The following is a 24,493-nucleotide window of genomic DNA, read 5'->3' on the forward strand; positions in this document are numbered from 1 at the left end:
TTATTTACGCCTTGGAATTAGTTCGACCTCCAGCCTTTGTTTTTTTTTTTTTTTTTTTCAGCCCAACTTGATTTTATATCCAATAAATGCTATTTAGTCGATGAAAAAGATAACTCTTTTACTTCCTCGCTACTAGCACAGTGCAGATAAACAGTGTCCTACCCACACTGGATTGAGAAAGCGTGGGTTAAAATTCAGCCGATAACGCAAGGAATTTTTATGTGCTTTTTTCGCAATGTAGCTATTTTTTCTCCCAGAAACTCGGGTTTTTTGTGTAGCAAACAGGAAAATCGATCACAGGCAGTTTATAGACACAGTAATATGGTCCAGGTATCATTGATGCGCCTAAAGCCCTATACAAACAAACCAACATGACTAATTTATTTAAATGAAACGTCCCTTACAAAAACTCTTCATCACAAACGAAACTCGGTAAATTTATTCAGTTATTGTGGCGATAGGAATTTGTATATATTATTGAAACGTTAGTGTAATAAATTTTATTTTTGCCCGACTTAGTGTGCATTGACTTTATTCTTATTTAGTTATTAATTCATACTGAATGTTGAAGAACTTATTTCAGAACTGTACGCAATTTTAAAGCTACCTTACTGCCCTCTACATTGATATTTGAGAGATTACCTTTATTTTCAGAATTGTTACTACGCATTGTTTAATGAAAAAGTTATACTTTGGAATAACCGTAGTTTTGATAATTTTAAAAATTTACAGTATATTAGTAAAAGCTCAAGATAAGGAAGAAATAGTCAAAACAACAACTATTAGTCTATGTGAAAATCTCAAGGAAGCTCCGCAGCAGAAAAGTTTCGATTCTTGCATGACGTCTGCTCTCAAGATGTTGAAATCGGTAGATTATGAAGTATTTGGCAGAGTGCAAGGTTAAGAAAAATTATTTCATTCGTTCGGATTCCCTACCTGATTTTTTTGTGTGTATCGATCATGAATGATTAAGATCAGTGCCCGAAATGGAAATTTTTACGAAACGGAATGCTCATCGGCATAATAGAACAAAAGGCAGTTAATGGACATGCTTGGCATTACTGATGCGTATTCCAAACCTAAATGGCATACCGAGCTTTCAATTCCATTCCGAGTAATGAAGTAATGGCCTTATAATTAATTTTAGTATTGTCAAGATGATGTAAGAAAGCGAGCTTATACAGCATCGAACAAAAAAATGGCGTTTTAACCACTCCTTATACCCTTTAAATTTATTCAAACTACTCACTAGTAGTTTGAATAGTAAAGGCTGTGAAGTGACAACTGAAGTTGCTACTGACAAATGCAACATTCACAAATGCAAAGTACTGCATATGGGTAGAAGTAACCCCAGAGAAATGTACCAACTGTGTGGTACTATTCTTAGGGAGGTAAAAAATGAAAAAGACCTGGGAGTAATTGTGCAGTCAGATATGAAGTTTTCTGAACAGTGCAAACAGGCTGCCAGAGCAGGTCATGGGGTATTGTTAATGATATACAGGAATTTTGCTAGTGGGGAAAAGGAGGTGATTATCCCTTTGTATAAGGTAATGGTCAAGCCATGCCTTGAGTACTACGTACAGGTCTGGAAGGCCCATTTTAGGAAGGATGTAGAGTTGTTTGAGTGAGTACAGAGAAGGGCAACAAGATTGGTGAGGGGAACGAAGGGGTCCTCTTACCAAGAAAGGCTTAAGTTCTGCAGATTGCAGCATCTAGAGACTAGGCACCTGTAAGGTGATCTGATTAAGGTGTATAAGGCCTTGAATGGCTCATTTCTGATGGGATTCTTCCTCTTGCTCAGATTACAAACCTGAGGGGACATAAATTCAAATTAAGAAAAGACAGTTGTAAAATAGATGTGCAGAAATTTGCTTTTAGCCAGCGGGTAGTTGATTGCTGGAATAAACTTCCATCAATCGTGGAAGTTGATAGCCTAAAAAATAAATTCAAGTAGGAACTGGACAAACTTTTAGAGAGAATGGATGTGTAAAATTGTTTTTTTTTTTTTTGTTTTTTTTTTTGGCTAATGCTGCATAAGCTCACATGCTTGCTTTCTTGCATCACATTCCTCTACTACTACTACTTCCAGAACACTATTTGAAGATTTATTACAATAGTTGCTTTCTGGCTGAAGGTATTAAACTGAAAAAGGCTGGTAACACAACTGCATATCAATTGTGTTACCAGCCTTTTTCAGTTTAATGCTCCTTGTGTGTGTCATCAGAATAAGAGTAAATACCAGCAGCATTTAGTCAGTTCAAACTTTTTTGAAGTGTTAAACATTTCATTTAGATTGCCATGCATGTTAATTCTGAGCAGTGCAGGCACCCTGTGAGTGATGTATAGGATTTGCAAGCAGTGATAGAGGTAATTATCCCATTGTATAATGCTGTAGCCAGGCTGCATCTTGAGTACTGCATACAGGTTTGGAAACTTATTAGAAAGGACATAATTCTATCAAAACAGATGCAAAGAAGAGCAAGCAACAAAATTAGTTAGGGGCACAAAAGGGTGCACTTACTCAGAAAGATTTGAGTTTCATAAATTGCAGCCTGTGGAAACTACATGCCTCTGAGGAGACTTGAATGAGCTGCTTAAGGTTTTAAATGGATTGAATAAACTGAAGCAAAGCTGATGGCATCCTTACTCTTTTTCAGACAATGTACATAAGGGGACAAATTTAAATTGGAAAAGTTAGTTGCAGGATAGATGTGAAAATTATCTTTCAGCCATAGAGCAATTGTTCTAGCATCTGGATAGGCAGCTAAATTTAATTTTTAAATCTTAATATAAATTAAACTCGAGTTTAAGGAAGGATTAGTTAATTTATTTGAAGGGATAGATAAATGAAGTTTGTAGGGTTTTCTTTTTTTTTTTTTTGCCTTTTCTGTATAAGCTTGCTTTCCTTACCAAAGAAAGCTTTAGTTCTGCAAATTGCAGCATCTGCAAACTAGGCACTTGTGAGATAATCTGATTGAGGTGTTTAAAGCTTTGACTGGCTTGAGCAAGCTCAGTGCTGTTGGGATGCATTTTCTTGCTCAGACTTTGTATGTGATAGAGCATAAAGTCAAATTGAGGAAGGATGGTTACAGAAGTTGCCTTCAGCTTCCATCTATTGTTGTGGGAGTGGATAGGTTGAATAAATTCAAGGAAGAACTACTAGACATTATTGGAAAAGATGAATAGGTGAAATGGATTTTTTTTTTTTTTGGCTAATGCTATACAAGCTTGCTTTCTTGCATCATTGCCACTACTAATTCTCTTTCTCTCTCTAATATATTCTGCTGCAGGCTTATGCAAACTCATATGTATGGGTGTCATTTTTGCTCTATTCAGTGGAGATTTTTAATAGAAAATATTGGCAAAACAGTTTTTAAATGTTCTGTAAATGTACTCTTGAGTGGCAAGAATAGAAGAAATCTTTATTGCAATAATAATACAAATCGATATATTGCAATATTGCCCTTCACAACCACAAGGTCACGTAATCATAATCGATAGAGGTTATTGCTCTCAAGAGGGTTTTGTTTTAGTTTGCTGTGTTTCATCGACAGTGGAGAGAGAAACAATTTATTTTTTTGGTTGTTAGTATCAAACCACAAGCACTGCTTATGTGTGCAACTGACAGAATATTGAATCTTTCTCGTATCTATATTTAAATGCTTTCTTTAAAAATTGATGTTGGAAAAATCACAGAGCGATAGTTGTAAAGTGCAAAAAAATAAATGAAAGTCAGAATGATTTACATACCAATTAATTATGTAAGAGGATAAAGATACATATTTACTTAGACTTCGTTAGTCATTTTCTACAAGTCATTAGCAAGGGTGAGGCATTGATGCAACTGATGGAAATTCATTTCCTGAGGACATTTTTGTAGAATACATTTTATTGCCTTTAAAACAATGATACGGTCTTAGAAATCATTACCATCATTGTCGTCATCAGGCCATGCAAAAAAGAAAAAAATCTGAAAAGGCAAGGTCAAAGAATGTTACCATGACTTAGTTGTTTAGCACTTGCCATTTTTCTTTGATGACCTACTTAAAATGGGAACTGAAAATGGTCTCAGTGATGACAGTGTCTTTTTGAAGATATTCAATTAAACTTTATGAACTCCATGTGGGTGCTGATGGGTTGAATGGTAGACAGTTTGAATTCTATCTTTCATTTTATCTCTTTTTTGTTTTGATACCATTCTTCATTCATCTGTTTTTTTTTTGTTTTTTGTTTCTCTTAAAATTTTCAAAAAATCTCCATTAAATAGGATCAGAATGATCTTCATGTATATATAATTATATGGCTAGTGCCGCTTGGTTGAAGTGATTAATTTAATAATTTTATTCTGGCGTATATTTCTTAATTATATATGTAAATAAAAGTTTAATATTCTTATTTTATTAATTTTTATTTTGTTTTATTTACAGGTGTATTTTTCAGAAAAGTAAGTTATAAGTTAAATTTTTTTAACATGTACTCTTAAAATTAATAATTAATAAAATTAACTTTAATCTATTAATTAATAGATGTATTTAGGGAATTATCATAATACAAAATGATAAAGAAAACAGAAATATGTATTAAATATTGTTTATTTAATAAAAATGTACCAATGCCATTCATATGTATATAATAAAAAAGTTTTCAGTATTCAAATGAAATATAAACCTTTATTTTTAATACTAATTAAGATTTTATTTATTTAATTTTTATAAATATAGTTTTTAATTTATTGATTTATTTTTAATTATATTTTTTTAAATTTATAAAATTATAATTATTATTATAATATAATTTTTAAAAAATAAAAATTATTTTAAAAGTGGTTTATAATGAATTTTTTCATAATTATGCTGATTGATAAATAACAATTGGTTGATAAATAACTGTATTAAACATGCATTTTTGGATTAGTTTATCATATGTACTTTGAAAGGAAATATAATTTAAAATGCAATCAAACATGAAAAAAAAAAAAAAAATTCTTTAGTATCCCAAAATATAATATGAAATAAAAATTAATATATTTCCTTTAGTGTTATAACTTGCTAATTTACCAAATGGATTTTCATAGTAATTCTTAAAAAAATTGATTGGGAATGTCTATGAATAGTGATGAGTTGAGAATACTCTCCAAAAGAGTATTTTCAAGAATTTTCTATCATTAGGTATGAAGAATAGTATTCTCAGGCCCTGAATATTTCACCTGTTGACCTTTTTGATAAAAAGTTAAAAATAGGTTGGAACTTTCAGGTATGCAAGTTAACAGAGAAGACTTGCCCACCCACATTCCTTTAAGCAGATTTGGTGAGGACCTGACCAAAGTCTTGATCCATTGTCCACTCCTCACTTTTTTTTTTTTTTTGTGATGTAACCTGTTAGGAGCAGTTTATTATTAGCCATATGGTGCAAGGAAGCCTGAGGCTTATGCAGAACCAGGCAAAAAAAAAAAAAAAAAAAAAATTCTGAATTACCCAGAGAGATTTTTTTTTTTTTTTTTTTTTTTTTTTTGATTTGGTAGTTGTTGGCGCATCGGCTTCTGTGGCCATATTGCACCTCCCAAGGTTTTTTTGCGGTACTTTTGATCCAAGCCCGAGGCGGGAATCGAACCCGCGACCTTTGGGTTGCCGGGCAGGTACTTTACCCACTCGGCTAGCCCGGTCGGCACCCAGAGAGAGAGAGAGACAAAAGTAAAAGGGAATCACCAAGAAAGAGAAGAATGATGATATCCAGCTCAGGACCCTGAGTGTGCCAAGCCCATACTCACCAGATTTGAGCCTCTGGGGGTGAGTTATATATTTTTACTAAGAAAACAAGGATGGACTGCCAATATGGGACCAAACCAACTAGATTGAATAAATTGTAACCTGAAATCTTTTCACTGTTATAAGATGAGACGGTCATCTTTCATCAAAAGCTCTAACTATTTGCAAGTTGGTAATTCCTATGGGAAGCCAGTGAATTTTAACATAAGACTTGTTAAAATTCCAGCCAGATTTGTGCCTCTCGTCCTCACTGATGATAACAGAAAGCAGTGAGTTCTCACATCAGGATTTTTGTCAACATGTTGCTACTGATCTTCTTTTGTTTCTTCTAGCATTACTGATCATGAATCATGGGTATATGGCAATGACCCAGAAACAAATATAGCAAGATAATCTCAGTCAAATATGAAGATCATGCTTGTCATATTTTTTGACTCATGAGTATCATTCGTTATTTGTTCCTGCATGGTCAGACATTAAACCAAAGTTCTGCAGCAATTGCACAGTGCCATTTGGAGAAAGTATTCATCAGAGAATTGGTGCCTGCATCATAACTTTCCTCCTGCATGCTTGCTGCTTACAATTTAAGAATTTCTTTTGAAGCCCTCTATCACTGTGTTTCCCTATCTGCCATACGTCCTGTGATTTTTTTTTTTTTTTTTTTTTTATGTGAAACATCCTTGGGGGCAATAGACACTTCCACCAGAGGCAATAAGTCGCCTCTGGAGGAAGTGATGTCATTTGCTGCTTCCATTAGAGGCCAAATTATCATAACTTGTATAGTTGCAATCATACTTCCTATAGCTGCCATTTTATTGTAGCCATTCAAATGGCAAATAGGTAATTAGGCTATTGGCTTAGATTTCGCTAACCTCTTCCAAGCCAACAATGTTTCACATAAAACCATCTATTGCACATACTCATCACGTGGGCCTTCCCCCCCGCAAGCTTAAAAGCCCCTTAAAAGGTTATAGATTTGCAATTATTCAAAGTGCTGCACAGAAACTATTAGCAATTCCAAAAGAAGCTTCTATTTCTTAAGAATGCTTCCAGAAGTTGTAGGTGTGTTGGAATCAATATGTACATTGTCAATGAGACTACTTTGAAGGTCTCTCCAAATTTACAAGTCACAAAGGAGGTTAGGCAAGCGAAGGCAAATTACGAGAAATCTTTTGCAAATGATGCTAAGAAAAATAGCAAGGACTTCTTTACTTATATAAACTCTAGAAGGAAGGGGATGAATCAGATTGGTCTACTCAATATCGATTTTTCAAATCTTGATGATCCTTCTCGGATAGTTGAAAATTTCAATGAGTACTTTGCATCTACATTCACACACGAGGAGTTGTTAAGGGAGGAGAATGCCAGAAGTTTATCAAACTCTAACACGGAGCTAAGTGATTTTGTAATAACTGAGAGCAGTGTGGAGGAGAAATTGTTGAAGATAAACATAAGGAAGGCACCTGGGGTGGATGGGATCTGTCCAGTTATATTAAAGCGGCAGCAAAGGAAATAAGCAAACCCTTAGCCATAATTATGAAAGATTCCTTGGACTCAGGGGAGGTCCCCATGGACTGGAGAAGTGCAAATGTGTACCCAATTCACAAAGGGGGATCAAAGTGTGACAGGTAATTACAGACCTGTTAGTCTAACTTCTGTACCAGGGAAAATAATGAAGTCACTGGTTAAGGAAGCAATGCAGGATCATCTATACAAGACTGCAGTTATAGTTCAGACACAGCATGGATTTGTTAAAGGGAAATCTTGTGTGACAAATTCGAATGGATACTATGATGTGGTCACAAAGGAATTGGATTCAAAGAGTAATTTTGATATCATATACTTGGATTTTTGGAAAGCTTTTGATACTGTGGAACATGGAAGACTACTGTACAAATTGGAGCAGTATGGCATTATGGGCAAGTTGCTACAATGGATAAAAGCATGGTTGAGTGGGAGAAGACAGAGAGTGGTTATCAATGGACACTGCTCTTCTTTGACTATTGTTATTAGTGGAATCCCCAGGGTTCAGTGTTGGGCCCATTGTTGTTTTCAGTATTTATCAATGATACTGATGAAAGTATATCAGGGTTAATGTTTAAGTTTACAGATGATACGAAGGTTGGCTGGGTTGTTAATGACAGTAATGAAAGTATGCTACTGCAACAAAATCTGGAAAAGTTGAGCAGATGGGCTGGGAGGTGGCAACTGAAGTTTAACATCGACAAATGTAAAGTACTACATATGGGAAGCAGTAATCCCAGAGTAACGTATCAACTGGGCGGTAGTACACTGACAGTGGTAGAGAATGAAAGGGACCTGGGGTGGTTGTGCAGGCAGATATGAAGTTTTCTGAGCAGTATAGACAGTCTGCAAGAGTAGCTCATGGTGTCTTGTCAATGATATACAAGAATTTTTCTAGCAGAGATAAGGAGGTGATTATCCCCTTGTATAAGGCAATGGTCAGGCCACAACTTGAGTACTGTATAAAGGTCTGGAGGCCTCATTTTAGGAAAGATGTAGAGCTGCTGGAACAAGTACAGAGAAGTGCAGTGAGATTAGTGAGTGGAACAAAGAGTTGGTGCTACCAAGAAAGGCTTTATTACTGCAAATTGCAGCTTCTGGAGACTAGGCATCTATGAGGTGATCTAATTAATGTGTATAAGACCTTGAATGGCTTGAGCAAGCTCAATGCTAATGAGATTCTTCCTCTTGCTTGGATTACTCACCTGAGGGGGCATAAATTCAAATTGAAGAAAGACAATTGTAGAATAGATGTGCAGAAATTCACCTTTAGCCACTGGTTGGTTGATAGTTGGAACAAACTTCCATCTGTTGTAGTGGAGATCAGCAACTTAAATAAGTTCAAAGCAGAACTAGACAAATATTTGGAGTAAATGGATGGGTGAAATGGGAAGGGTTGGGTTTTTTTTTTTTTTTTGGCTGTGCTACATAAGCTTGCTTAATTGCATCATATGCCCTACTAATGCTAATTGCTGGTAACCACCACCATTTGCCAAATATTAGTTCAATCCCTGAACATTTTGATCACATCTCGTATTCTACAGAAACAACCATCACAATAGCCATCATCAGTATTTGAAGTTTAAGTATTGATCATTTGCAGGGGAGTTCCTAGGGAATGTGGTGCCCAGGTGCCAATCACAGTTTGGCATCCCCCCCTTTAAAATTTTCTTTATATGTGTATGTAAGTTTCAGGTTTTTAGGTGCCCCATGAATGTTGCTGCCTGGGTGCAATGCACCTCTTGCATCTGATGATAAGGAACATCAGTATACTTGGGGATTCACCAATTTTACATTTACACACCACATTACAGGTGTTTTCTTAAAGTGTGTGATTATATTTATTTTCATAATTTTTTCATTTAATTAAATGGCTGAGGTGGTGGCATGAAGATGTTAGTATCATAATTATTGAGCAGCCGAGCATCTCAGATAATGGAACTTTATGGCAAGAGACTGGAGTGCAAACAAGGGTAGTCTCCTATTTTAGAATGAATTTATACACAGAGTGATCCTCTCACTACAGTACCAAGAATTTTGCTAATAATTCTTTTATTAATGTTTGAAATGACTTAAAAATTGCTAGCAGTGTACGTGAGTTTGTCAGATAAATCTCTGCTCTGCTCAATTAAAAGAATGACACTGCCTGCCTGTCACACATCATATTTAGATTTAACAGAAATTTAAAGCTTTTTCAAGGTCAGAGTAATCAGCAAAAGTGTATAGCCTCTCAGATCTCCACATTTGTCTCCACTTCATTCCTTTTTCTATGGAGCATGCTAAAGGGGGAGGTGCACTGCAATAAGTGTGCCTGCCTTGACAAACTAAAAACCACTAGGAAACTGAATTCTTTATGGAGGACACATTACAATGCATGTTTACATATGGACGTTCAACTCTGCCTAGACTTCAGTGTAGCTAATTCCAGTATCAATTTTAATTGGCCAGATTTCCATGACATTAAGTATGCTGCCAACAGTTTTCTTGTCATTTGTGCCTTAATACAAGTATTAGCAAAATTCTGCAGCAAGAGGATTACTCTGTATGAACAGAGCTCTGTGATATGTTCTGAAAAGTAATCATGTTTATTAACCAAGAAAGAGTCAGAGTGTGCATACATGCATGTACACACTTTCACTCACTCTGTATGTACATTTGCCTCATTGCACTAGTTGCTTTGGCAATAAGGCAACAATGTATTGTGTCTGCAAATTGCATATATTCTGTGATTGATTTGCCTATTTTTTCATTGAAAAACCTGAGTTTCTAAGAGGAAAAAACTATGAAACTCTTACCCGAGGCTGATTCGGACTTTTTTACAACCACTTTGTGAAAAAGCCCATAAAAATTACTAGTGTTATTGACAGGTTTTGGACCCAGGCCTTTTCTCTCTGTTGTGGGAGAGATGGTGATTATATCCACTATGCTACATGCAAGGGCACCAAGAAAGATGACTCTTATGTAAACACAAGGCAAATAATGATAAGTAAGTTGTAGAAAATGGGCAGATCTGTGAAAGCATGTTGCTCAACTAGGTATTCCAAAATTGTTGAAGAGGGTTCTGATAAGCATACCTCTCTTGAACAATAGAACTGATAGTGATCATCGGTGTTTTGATAATTATTATGTAATGAATATTAGTATTTATTAGGCAGAATATATATTATAGTCCCAGTAATAATCAGAATAGTTTTCAGAGGTATGATATTTTACCTCATACCTCTCGACTGTTGGCCCATAGAGTACATGAAGCCCTCCAGTTGGTTTTGTGAAGTTCATGAGTGTATTCTTCTGTTTCTTAAAATGTGATAATTCTGACCTCCTCTTTAAAAAATGTAGTGAATGTCATTGAGGATGCATTTATAAAAATTGCGTACTAAATATTGTCTGTAATTTTTAAATCACTTTCACATGAAAGCTAATAAAATGTATTAAACTTAAATAAATGGTTTTGAACCTTATGAGTATAAAGAGTGTTAACTGTTACTATTATTATTAGCCATATGGTGCAAGGAAGCCTAAGGCTTATGCTGCACCAGCCAAAAAAAAAAATTCCCAAGTTACCCTGAGAGAGAGAGAGAGAGAGAGAGAGAGAGAGAGAGAGAGAGTGAGAGTGAGTGTCAAAAGTAGAACTCTCATCTAATCTTTTGGAAGTTTATCTAAATTTAACAAGGGATTGAATAAATACTTGAAAGAAATTGGTAAATGAAGTGAAGGAAAGTGACATGGGTTACACTAATCTGTCTTATTTTGTAATTTAATTTAAATTTGAATTATTTTTTGTTTTATTTATTTATTATTATTATTTTTTTTTGTTGGCTAATGCTACATAGGCTTGTTTCCTTACATAATTTTTTACTAATACTAATTGTTATTCATGTACAGTAGAGTGTCAGTTATGCAGAATAATTGGTCAGACCTCTTCCAGATAATCGAACCAGAAAATTTTCCAGATAATTTTTCCGGTAAGATTAAATAAATTTAATTAATCTTACAGGAATAAATTAAATTTATTTAATCTTACCGGATTAAATAAATTTAATCTTACTTTATGATTAAATTAAATAATTAAGATTAATTAAATAAATCTTTAAAAAAATAATAATAAAAAAATAAACTAATCACAGAAAATAGAAACATCCATTCAGGCATTTTTATGATTTTTATACAAAACAAGAAAATTATAAATATTTTTAAATGCTCTCGGTTTTTTTGACTTACCGATAATGAGCCCGAACAATCTGTGTGTCCCAATGATATTTGCATACATAGCAATTGTAACTCGCTAAATTTCTCATCTTAAAATTTCGTGCAGGCATTTCTCTTTTAGTGGCTAGGGTTTTTCTCGGTAATGCTTTCCATAATAATCCCATCTCATCAACATTATAAACATTTTCTTTGTCGTAATTTGCTTTGTGAACTTATTTTTAAAGGACACCACTGCCGATTCATATGCAGAAAGTTTCTCCCCTTGAATGTCTATCTAGTCCAGTGGTTTCCAACCTTTTTTTAATAACAGCACCCTTAAGTAATTTATTTTATTTTGTGGCACCCCTACTCAATTTTCTGCCTGCTAGATTCGATTCTCTCTCTGTATATATATATATATATATATATATATATAAAATATTAAAAAATATATATGTTATATGATATATATTACAATAATATAATTATAAAAATTACATTTCATAATACAAATTATATATATATATATATATATATATATACAGTATATAATTTTATTCTTTATATAGAGGTACTAAGTAAACATCAATTATAGATCACCACAGAATTAAAAAGATTCTGTACAACTTTTTATAACGAAATAAACATATAAATTAAAAAATAATAATAAGTTTAAGTAACTTAAACCCAAATTACTTGGCACCCCTGGAATGTTGTTGTGGCACCACGGTTGAAAACCACTGGTTTAGTCCATGTATACAGTGTCTCAGTTTAAAATTTCTCAGCCAACTTTTTGTTTCCTTAAAATCTTCATTACCTCCTAATTTTCGATTAAAATCCAATGCTTTTTCACACAACGTTGGGCCAGACATTGGTTCGCATAATTCGCATAAACTTCGCTTCTGAAGGAAAAAAAAAGAAAAAAGTGCCCTCTCTAAAGTGGCATTTTCAGGTTTTGACATAAGTCTTTTTCCTTCTAGATCCTCCTTCACTATCCATAATCGACACAAATCTTGTTATAGCATTGGAATTTTTCTCAATGTCATAAATTGTTGAGGTCTCCACATTAAACTCTTGAGAGATTTTTCCTAAATTTTTCCCTTTTCTAATTCTATTAATAATTTACATTTTTTGTTGCAATGTTAAAACTACTTGTTTTCTTTTCGTTCACATTTTACCATTAAAAATTGAGAAAAATAATAAATCGTGCAGTTTCGGGCTGATATTATTCTTACTGGAGCTAAACTAATCTGAAATTCACTCATGGTTTCCGAGAAAACCCAGTAGTCTCTGTGATATTTTTCTAAAGCACACTTCTGAATCTCACATAGAATTCTAGTGGTTATGACCATAAACAATAAAAACAATTAGCAGTTTTTGGTTTATTGGGCTTTTTCAATCTGTTATAAACAGGTAATAAACTCATTCTTTCACTTATTATAATCAAAATTCAATTTGCAAACATGATCACTATAACTGGCGCTTACTGTACACTGTTAACATAATAAAAAAAAAAAAAGAATAAGAAGAAGAAATATCAACCTTTTAAATTCTTCTGGATAACCGACATTCTACTGTACTTGTGTTTCATAGACCTAATCATTGTTTTGTATCAATATTTTAGAAAAAATGTATTTTTTATAATACTGCGTATGAGTCAATATCAAAGTTTCAGTGCAGTCCCTCAAGTGGCTTGAAACTGACAGCCCTAACGTAAAAGATATAATCAGTAATTTAATTTAGCCGAAGTAAAATATAAGACATGAGGAAGATACGACAATAGAATTATAAAATATCTGTTTATTATGGGGAATGAAAACATGATTAAATCATTTCAGATTAAATTTTAAAAATGCTTAAACCACAAAAAAAAAAAAGCAAATTAATTCTCTTAGCATTAGCAGAGGCATATGATGCAAGAAAGCAAGCTTATTCAGCATCAGCCAAAAAAAAAAAAAAAAAAACCACACACTACTCCCATTTCACCCCTCCGTTCGTTCGAAATACCTGTCCAGTTGAGCTTTAAATTTGTTTAGGCTATCAACTTCAACAACAAGTGATGGAAGTCGGTTCCACCAACCAACCACCCGCTGGCCAAAGGCAAATTTCCGCACATCTATCCGACATCCGTCCTTCCTCAATTTGAATTTATGCCCTCTGAGGGGATTATTCTGAGCAAGATGAAGAATCCCATTGGCATTGAGCATGCTCAAACCATTCAAAGCCTTATACACCTCTATCAGATCACCTCGCCGGTGCCTAGTCTCCAGACTCTGTAATTTGCAAAACTTAAGCCTTTCTACATAAGAGCAACCCTTTGTTCCATTCACTAATCTTGTTGCCCTTCTCTGTACCCGTTCCAGCAGCTCTACATCCTTCTTGAAATGAGGCCTCCAGACCTGTATACAGTACTCAAGATGTGGCCTAACCATTGCCTTATACAAGGGAATAATCACCTCCTTATCCCTGCTAGAAACATTCCTGTATATCATTGACAAGACACCATGAGCTACTCTTGCAGCTCGTCTGCACTGCTCAGAGAACTTCATATCTGCCTGCACAATTACCCCCAAGTCCTTTTCATTCTCCACCACTGTCAGTGTAGTACCGCAGAGTTGATACGTTGCTCTGGGGTTACTGTTTCCCATATGTAGTACTTTACATTTGTCAATGTTAAACTTCATTTGCCACCTCTCAGCCCATCTGTTCAACCTTTCCAGATCCTGTTGCAGCAGCATAGCGTCAGTAGTATCCTTAACAACCCTGCCAACCTTTGTATCATCTACAAACTTGGACATTAAACTTGATATCCAATCATCAATATCATTCATAAACACCGAAAACAACAACGGACCCAACACTGAACCCTGAGGAACTCCACTAATAACATTAGTCCACGTTGAGCAGTGTCCATTGATTACCACTCTCTGTCTTCTGCCACTCAACCATCCCCTTATCCATAGCAGCAATTTGCCTCCAATGCCACACTGCTCCAATTTGTGTAGCAGTCTTCCATGTGCAACAGTATCAAAAGCCTTTCTAAGATCCAAGTATATAATATCAAAGTTATTCCCTGCATCCAGTTCTTTTGTGACTACATCATAGTATCCAATCAAATTGGTCAGGCAAGACCTGCCCTTAACAAAACCATGCTGCGTCTGAGCTATAACTGAATTCTTGTCTAGATGATCCTGCAGTGCTTCTTTAACCAGTGCCTCCATTAATTTACCTGGAACAGAAGTTAAACTAACAGGTCTATAATTACTTGTGTCAGCCTTTGATCCTCCTTTGTGAATTGGGGTTACATTTGCACATCTCCAGTCTATGGGTACCTCCCCTGAGTCCAAAGAAGCTCTCATAATTATGGCTAGGGGTTTGCTTACTTCCTTTGCTGCCTCCTTTAATATAACTGGATAGATCCCATCCACCCCAGGTGCCTTTTTTATGTTTATCCTCAACAATCTCTCCTCCACTTTCCTCTCAGTTATTACAAAATCATCCAGCTCACTGCCAATGTTTACTTTACCTACATCATTCTCCTTCCTGAATAACTCCTCATGCGTGAATGTAGATGCAAAATACTCGTTTAGATTGTTAGCCACCTGAGCAGGCTCCTCAACTGTTGAACCATCAATATCCAGTGGACCAATCTGATTCATCCCTTTCCTTCTTGAGTTTAAATATGTAAAGAACTCTTTTCTGTTTTTCTTTGCATCCTTTGCCAAGGATTTTTCGTAGTCTGCCTTTGCCTGCCTAATCTCCTTTGTGACTTGGTTACAGACCAACTTATATCTATCATAGGCTTCCATGTCACCCATTAATTTGTATGTATCCCATGCATTTTTCTTCTCTGCCACATGTCTCATTAGTTCATCTGACAACCATTTAGGCCTAAACCGTGAACAATATTTCTTAGTTGGTATGTAAAGCCTGGTAGCCTCCAAGATTAGTTCCTTGAATGCTTCCCATTTTGAGTTTGCTGTTGGTAACATCATCAGTTGGTCCCACTGTATAGAATTTAAATACTGTCTCAGACCATCATAGTCGCCTTTACGAATACAAAAACCCTTCCCTTTACCTCTGATGGTAGTTACCTCCTTGAGTAAATCCCACTTCAACACACTGTCAAGAGTATTACTCCCTCTAGTTGCCTCCCGAACATGCTGGTGAAGAAAACAATCATCCAATAAATCCACAAAAGCCTTGCTAGTGTGCGAGTGACCAACCCACAAATTCCAGTCAATATCTGGGAAATTAAAATCCCCCATTATAAGACTCTCTGATTTACTGGCCCACTGTATTTCCCTGTACAATATCTTATTATACTCATCAGAGTCATTAGGCCTATAGCACACTCCTACTCTCAATTTTGATTTCCCTATGCTTATGTCACACCAAACTGACTCGACACTGCCCTGTCCATCGATGTCGACTGGCTTCACTTCCTTGGACTTTATGTGTTTCTTAATTAATAGCATAACCCCTCCTCCCCTGCTGTCCTGTCTATCCTTTCTATACATATTGTATTGTTGTTGTTGTTGTTGTTTGGTTTTTAGGAGCATTAGCAACTAAGGCCATATTGCTCCGGGATATGCGGTGGTCATTCCCTGACCTTTCCGCATCCTCCATATTTGGTGGTGACGGGCTCGAACCCCGGTCTAATCAAGAAGCGACACATTGTATTCCCCAAATTCCAGTTCCGCATTACTTATATCTGTGTGACACCACGTCTCTGATATCCCAACAATATCTGCCTTTGATGTTTTGAGCAATATCTCAAATTCATCAAATTTATTTACCAAACTCCTAGCATTGGTGTACACGCAGGTATACATGCACCTGTTTCTATTCTTAGCTACCCTAACACAACCCATGTGTTTACTTGTACCGCAATGACTCCCAGCAGTCTCTGAAATATCCTGCATCTTGTTTTTCAGGCTTCTGCTCATTTCAATAGAAGCAGTGCAAGAATCACTTCCACCTCTGCTAGTGGCTACTGTTTATCTATTAGTCCTTGTATCCCCCCCAACTAGCAGTTTTCCGACCCACCTAACACTGCCTCGACAGCATCAGCAAAAATTCTTGCACCCTTTCTATTTAAGTGTATCCCATCCCTGTAGAAGCAATCTCTCCTGTTAACAAGTACAGTCCAGGCTGAAAAAAATTCTACCCCTTGAGCCTTGCACAATCCCTCCAGGGCCGAATTGATCGACAAGGCTCTCATCATATACTCCCTCCTATCGTGTCTGGGCAGAATTGCAGACACTTTCAAATTCAACCCTAATTCACGGCTTTTTTTCAACAGTGACCTGTACTTGCTAAGTAATTCCGCCGGTCTCCTACTCTTAATATCATTAGTGCCAACGTGTACAACTATATCACCTTTTGTGCCCTTAAAAGATGATATCCGCTCTACAACGTCATCAACCTTTGCCCCTGGCAGACATACCCTGGTCCTATTCCACCTATCCTTTTTACAAAGCATGTTCCCCGTTTCCCTGACAATAGAGTCACCAACAACTACTAGTTCCTGTGGGACCAGCGCATTCTGCCTAGGGTGCTGCCTCTGTGTTGCCTGATGACCAAGTGCAAGCTCTGGCGTTGATGTGGGCAGCTGAGAGCTTGATGGGCCCCTCAATTTATTTCCTTCGAGGGCGTCTGCCCTGTCCTTCAAGCTCTCATAAAGGCCCATAACAACGCTGAGTTATTGCCTGATTTCCTTGCACTCCTTACATCGTGCACACACAAAGACATCCCCCTTGGCAGTATCATGGCCCGTACCCGACTGCTCCGCAAACATCAAGCAAACAGTGCATTTTAAAAGACTGTGATTCAGAGGGCAACTGCCCCCCTCAGTTCTCCCCTGAACCACAGCACTCCCATTAGCTTGAGCCTTTTGCTTTGCTGCTCTGGTCAGAGTCATGATTCCGATTTAATTCAATAAAATTTCAAAACAAAAATTAAATCCTTAAGTTATATCCCAAAACAGTTAGGGTTATAGGTAGGACACAGTGATGTTTTGCTCCTTTGAACCTCACCACCCCTAAAACAAAAAAAATAAAATAAACGTAAAAATCTAATTTGTTTATTTAAAATCTGTTTATTTTATTTTTTTGTTTTGGTGCAGAGGTAGTGAGATTCAAGGAGCCTTATCTATAACCTTAACAGCAACATTAATCATTTACTGTATTTTTTCATGGTTTAAGTGTTTTTAAATTTAATCTGATATAAAATAGCTCTTAGTAAATGATAAAGGTAGAGAGAAATACCTTAAATTTTATCAAATTTAAAAGTAAACACTTGTACCACACAGTGCCAGCCACAAGCATGTTCAACCAGTTCTGTCGAACAGGGCCCCATGCTCAAATCGTCTAAATAATAATATTCCATCTCTTTTCCGCAGAGGCGCCTCCGTAGCTGGGTGGACAGGAGCAGCAGTGCATAGCACACAGTCTTGATTAGACGGGGGTTCGAGCCCGTGACCACCAAATACAGAGGATGCGGAAAGGTCAGGAATGACCACCGCATATCCTGGAGCAATATGGCCTTAGTTGCTAATGCTCCTAAAAATCAAATAACAATCTTTTCCGCATTTCTATCAACAAGCCTACCACTGTCTTAATATCTAGCTACCCATATTATCGTCACTCCAAGAGCACTTGCATGAGTTGACTTGAAAATTGCTAGAAGTAAAACGTATACCTCATTCTCACTGTGTATGTTTTGTTTGATGTTAAATATAGGATGTTATTTAAAAATGTAATTTTTATGTTATTCCATTATCCCATTCAAGCTAAAAATAGTTAAAAATTATTTAAGGTGGTGTTTCCAAGGAAAGACTAACTTCACTATCATTTATTTCCATTGAAAATGATGTAGCAAAAAATAATTGGTTATGATGACATGGATGACATCATTGATGACTTTGCAGCCAAAAAGACTAGAAATATTTTGTAATTATCTAAACGATATGTGTGATTATTGGTTCCTATTATTATTTATTCATATTCCTATTTTTATGAGGTGACTGCAATTGTTAAACAATATTGTTGATTAATGTATTTAATATTATTTGTATTTAAAATTTTTGTTCAGTATAATATAAAATTATTTAATTATTTCTTAATTACTGTAAAATTTGAAAAAATAAAAAATTAAAAAATCACTATTACAAAAACACCCCATATAAGTTTTGCACAGAACCCCCAAGGCCCACAAATTTTGGGGCTGGCCCTGGTACCACATAAACATTTTTTCTGTCCAAAAATGGAGTTTTACAGCTGCCTAAAGGTTAAATTTCACTAAGCTTAACATAATTAGAGAATTTTAGATTAGATGCTTTAGATTTTAAACATGAAGTATTTGATTCTTGAATTTTATTTAATTTATAATATTTTTTTGAAATAAAGTAAACTTGGAGGAGGATAAAGTGAAAAAAAAAAAAGTTATTAAATTTTCCTTTAAGTATACAAAAGAAAAAGGTAAAGAGTTAGGTCTGAGTGGCTGGGTTATGAATACAAGCAAAGGAACTGTTGTTGGAACTATTCAAGGGGAGACCAGCAAAATCGATATAATGTGAGTATTTATTATATATATTAATTTGGTATGAGCCATTAATATTAGCAAATTTAGGATATCAAAAACTTTTTTTTTTATTCTAAGCACAGTAAACTCTTGTTTAGCATGCCTTTTATTATCTGTATTTATCTTACTTATAAGATATATAAGAAATATAATAAAATATATTATATAAGATATATAAGATATTATTGCCAAAATGCTATTATTTTAATGTCATAGTGAGAATGACCACAAGTAATATTTTTTATATTGCAAATGTATACTTTAAAATAAAAGTAGCCACTATTGTGCTTTGCATCTATTTCCACTCAGTGTTTCTATAAATTGTGATGAAAGTATAAGAAGGACAGTACAACTGAGATTTGAACTTTTAAGACATTCAGCATTGAAGCAATGAGTTCATTTATTCCATTTAAAGTATTGCACAGGGAGGATGCCAGAATGGATGAAAAGGGGTTGGAAAGCTTAATAGAACAGGAAGAGTTAGCATAGGACACTTACAGAATGATGGGAGGCTCGACTTCATATATAATAAATGTAGATTGATTTGTAGCAAAACCACAAGCAAGTTTGTATAGGCAAGATCTGAATATAAGGAATTATTCTTTGCTAAGAGAGTTAAGAATGGGATATGGAGTTTTATTCATACCTAAATATAAAAAGGAAAAGAATAAACTAGATTACGGTTACCAGACATCCTCGCTTCCGAGGACATGTCCTAGTTTTTAGGGCATCCTCGGACGTCCACGCAGATTTTACACTTATATCCTAGTTTTTTTTTTTGTAATTTTAAAAAATTATCTCATCATAAAATGAATTTTCATTAAATATTCTATGCATTGCACCTTCGGTCAACAATAAATAAAAACAGTGGGCTGGTTGCATTAAGCGGACTGTATTATCCCAGTATTACACAAGTGGACTGTATCATCATCATTTGTCTAATTGAAAATCGATGATAGTAGATTATTTGACCAATTTATGAATTTTAAGGAATTTGTTTCTGAGAAAAAGAACGATGATAATTGGGAAAACTTATTAGCCCATAGAAAGTGGGCTGAATATTGTAATCAGTGCAAGAATTCTGATATAGTCACATGAGAGTTGGATGTGAGGAAACAATATTGACATTATTTAGCATTTATCAAAGCATTTGACATAGTCCCACTTTGGAGACTGCTACAGACAGGAGCTTATTGGGATTATGGGCAAGCTGCTGAGGTGAATTGAAGGATGGCTGAGAGACAGAAAATGTAGTTGTTATAAATGGTCACTCCTTGTGTTGTTTTGGTCAGTAAATGAATTTAATAATAATAAATTGGGATTCCTCAAAGTTCCATCCTGAACCCACTCTTTTTTATGATATTCTTGAATAATACCAATTAAGAAAAAGAGGGTATGCTAGCAAATGAAGATGGTATTGGGGGTTAAAGATGGCAATCAGTGATTCAAATCAGCCTGGGATTCCTTCAGAATGATTTTGGCAGGCTTCAATAATAGGAATTTTAAAAATGGCAGTTATGTTTTAACAGTGCCAGATATCAGCCCCTGCATTTGTAAATAAGAACCAAAAAGTGACTTGTACAGTAGGGAGGGTAGAGCTGATGGGTGTAAGAGGAGAGAGAGACTTGAGTATTACAAAATCAGATCGCTAGTGAGGTCACAGATTATTTACAAGATACAATCTTGTAAATGATCTGTATAATCCTGTTATACAAGTCATTGGTCAAAATCAGTGATACATACCACGAATTTACTTTTAACATAAGAAAAAAAAAAATTTAATATGATCTTGAGTTGCATATTTTAAAGTTAATATAAATTTACCATGTTAGTGAAGAATATTTTAAATTGTGATGCTACTCAGTAATTATTTAATCAAGCACAAAATGAGATTATGTTTTTATATTGATAAACAAATTATGGTTAAAAAATGTTTGCCTTTAAATTTATCTTTAGCCCTGTACAATGTCGACATTAAATCCCCCGGCAACCCAAAGGTCGCGGGTTCGATTCCCGCCTCGGGCTTGGATCAAAGTACTGCAAAAACCTTGGGAGGTGCAATATGGCCACAGAAGCCGATGCGCCAACAACTACCAAATCAAAAAAAAAAACATTAAATCCTGTGACTAAATATGCATATGGCAATTGGTTATCATAGTCAAGTTCAAATATATATTTATTAATGCTGACATGCAGTTATTTACTAACAAAGTTAAACAAAACTTTATTAATTATACAACCTCTGGACTGTCATTTTGCAATTATGTCAGATATTTGCTGAGCTTGAATGAAGCATAAAGTGGGATGATATTTTTGTATTTATAAGGAAACGTTGGCATGATTTCTTTGAGCTTTAATTAATATCCTGTACATGGGGTTACGTTTAACTCCAGGATTAATTATACTCATGGTGAATAGTCATCATTGATATAATTAACATTGAGTCAACAAGTTCTCATAAACATTTCTTGAAGTTAAGTGTCATATAACTATTAATATAGAAGCAAATTTTATAAGAAGTAGTTAATCTACTGTGAATGTTGTCTTAACATGGACTACAGATAAATGTTTCATGTTGTTTTATGTTAAGTAAAACTGTTACAGAAACTTTTGAAATACTTAATAAGTGTGTGTGGCAGTTGAAGTCTATCATATTCAAGTATTCTCTGAGAGAGAGAGAGAGAGAGAGAGAGAGAGAGAGAGAGAGAGAGAGAGAGAGAGAGAGAGAGAGAGAGAGAGAGAGTCTGGAAGACTACACTATGAAAAATGCAATTCTAAAAGTATTGTGGATTATAAATTTGTTCCATTTTGAAGACAAATTAATACTGTAAACAGTGATATTCTTAACCAATCATTTATGGCTGAAGATTGTGGACAGTGATCTTTTTAGCCCATTTAAATTTATGAATTTTTTTTGTAAAATAAAGAAACATTAATTCTTCTGTGATGCTTTTATTAATGTTTGTTTAATCTTTAGCATTAGCATTAGCATTAGCAGAGGCATATGATGCAAGAAAGCAAGCTTATTCAGCATCAGCCAAAAAAAAAAAAAAAAAAAAAAAAACCCACTCCCATTTCACCCCTCCGTTCGTTCGAAATCTTGTTGCTTATGATTATTTTTGTTTTAAGCCCATGTACATTAGACATCTCACTTCACAGTTTCACCCTCTACAATCTCAAATTATAGCTCTAAAATTTATAGATTTACCGCTAACTATTGCTAGCACTGATTGTTTAAAGAGTATAGATACAAAAAATAATGTTATGGTATTGGAGCTGAATAGATCATTGGTGTGTAAAATGAATACTGTGGAATTTGGAATTTGTTTACATGATTTGAGTTGTGAAATGAATATGGAAATAATAATTACAATTTTAACCAAGTTTTAAAGAAGTATTAGGTAACAGTAGATAAATTAAAGTGAGTGGTAAACTGTTTAATTTCATTATAAAGTTTTTTTTTTTTGTGAAATCGAGGCTAAGGTTATCAGACATCCTCAGAATTAATCATGTGTACCCAAAAATTGTTTGTCCCTGGCATGTCCTTGATTTTTAGAATGTCTTCCCTGGAAAGATGACTCACAAGAACTTCAAATTATCTTGTATTACTTAATAATACTCTCCTTCCAAATGATCAAAACAGTGGATTGATCATTTTTATCAACCCCCAATTTGGACCATTTCAATCAAACCATGGTTTAGAGTCCCTGAAGTAGAAATTATACAAAAGACTTAAGCCTATATCCTACCAAAAGTCAAGCCCACCATACTAAATAATATTGTATTCTTGTTGATGCTTCAGATCAGATTTGGATATATGTTATAAAGACAAAGTTGAGCAGGTAATAGATCTCCAAGTTTGCTTGAAGATTATTGGCTTCCTTTTTGGTAGGAAATAGGTTTAAATATTTTGTATAATTTGTACTTCAGGGACTCAGTAAACCATTTACAATTGCATAAATAATAATGAAATCAAGTATTTAATTTTTTAAAGTTTTTGAAAATAAAGTTCATTTTTTCAGAAAATTTTTCTAACCATTGAAGGAAAGAAGCAAAGTGAGGCCTTCATTAGACATAAGAAGAGGGGTAGCCAACGGACTACATTGATCACCAGATATGCTTACTTTCTTCCTTTGGAGACATTTAAAATCTGTTGTGTATCAAGATTTCCCAAGAATGATTGCAGAGTAATCCAGATATAATTTTATGTTGCAGTTACTTGCAGCAGAAGATTATCTCTGAATGTGCAAATATTAGTGGAGAAATCTTCATTCTGTGCCTTAGAAAGTGGAACTGTTTAGAAGTAAATGGAGGATTGTTTGAAAATCAGCTTTAATGTACTGAACTAATACTAACATTATTTGTTAATTCATTTCCCATCATTTTATGGTACACAATTTTTAGGACACCATGTCTAACAAAAACTGAATTAATTATCCTGAAAATATACAGGGTGAGTGTGGGTGGTTGATATGTTGTTTAATGGCACAAGGGCTACTAAGGCCATATTGTGCCTAGTGTGGGTGTGTAAGCTCAGGAGATATCAAACTACTAATTCATGCTATCAACTTATTCCTGGAATTTAATTGAAATTTCATATTTCTTACTTATTCAAAGCTTACTAAACAAAAAAAAAAAAAAAATCATCAAGTATAAAACCATTATTATTTTGATAATTTGTTTGTTTACTGCTACTTAGGCATTTTTCTTCCAACAGGAAAAAGTGGCTACAGACAACAGGCAGTCCCCATTCCAGAATTGACAAATGTGAATTTAGAAATGAAAAGACTATATCTAAACTAGAATACAATGATTTTAGTGTGCGTCACTAATATAACATGAATTTCACAAAATTTATTCTTGATTTCAAGTTATGCCTACTTTCCGTTCTTTTTGCTCCAGGTGAGAAAACATTTGTGTTGCAAGCAAATTATTTTCTGTTTCTTTACTAAGATTCAAAACAAATTGCATGTATGTGATAGTGTTTATGTCTCTGTATTCTGTTATGTGTAAAAAGTTCCAGTATTTAAAAATTCCAGTATAAAAAGTTCCAAATGTGTAAAAAAGTTTTTATCCATTGTAGCAATTTACCCTTAATACCATTCTGCTCCAATTTGTACAATAGTCTTCCATGCGCAACAGTGTCAAAAGCTTTCCTGAAATCCAAATATATGATATCAAAATTATTTTTTGCATCCAGTTCCTTTGTAACCACATCATAATAACCGATCAAATTTGTCAGACAAGACTTTCCTTTAACAAACCCATGCTGTGTCTGAATTATTGTTGCAGTCTTGTCTAGATGATCCTGCAGTCCATCTTTAACCAGTGACTCCATTATTTTACCCAGAACAGAAGTTAAACTAACCGGTCTGTAATTACTCGTGTCACCCTTCAATCCCCCTTTGTGAATTGGAGATACATTGGCACAT

The 24,493-nt window shown here is 34.7% G+C and overlaps 1 protein-coding gene across 2 annotated transcripts in view; it reads left to right on the forward strand.

The window, feature by feature from the left end:
* The first annotated feature begins 691 nt into the window (after nucleotides 1-691).
* Nucleotides 692-24,493, forward strand: part of LOC150084969 (acylphosphatase-2-like) — a 65,260-nt gene continuing 41,458 nt past the window's right edge. For both annotated transcript variants that reach the window (XM_090375677.1, XM_090375676.1), the window contains exons 1-4: nucleotides 692-899; nucleotides 4,428-4,444; nucleotides 18,943-19,052; nucleotides 23,779-23,963. In XM_090375677.1, coding sequence (XP_090231803.1) covers nucleotides 839-899; nucleotides 4,428-4,444; nucleotides 18,943-19,052; nucleotides 23,779-23,893 — 303 coding nt within the window. In that variant the 5' untranslated portion in view covers nucleotides 692-838 and the 3' untranslated portion in view covers nucleotides 23,894-23,963. The remainder of the gene's footprint in view (nucleotides 900-4,427; nucleotides 4,445-18,942; nucleotides 19,053-23,778; nucleotides 23,964-24,493) is intronic.

This window comes from Mastigoproctus giganteus, chromosome 6 (genome assembly GCF_048544385.1).
Source record: "Mastigoproctus giganteus isolate SK-2022 chromosome 6, ASM4854438v1, whole genome shotgun sequence".
Taxonomy (NCBI): domain Eukaryota; kingdom Metazoa; phylum Arthropoda; class Arachnida; order Uropygi; family Thelyphonidae; genus Mastigoproctus; species Mastigoproctus giganteus.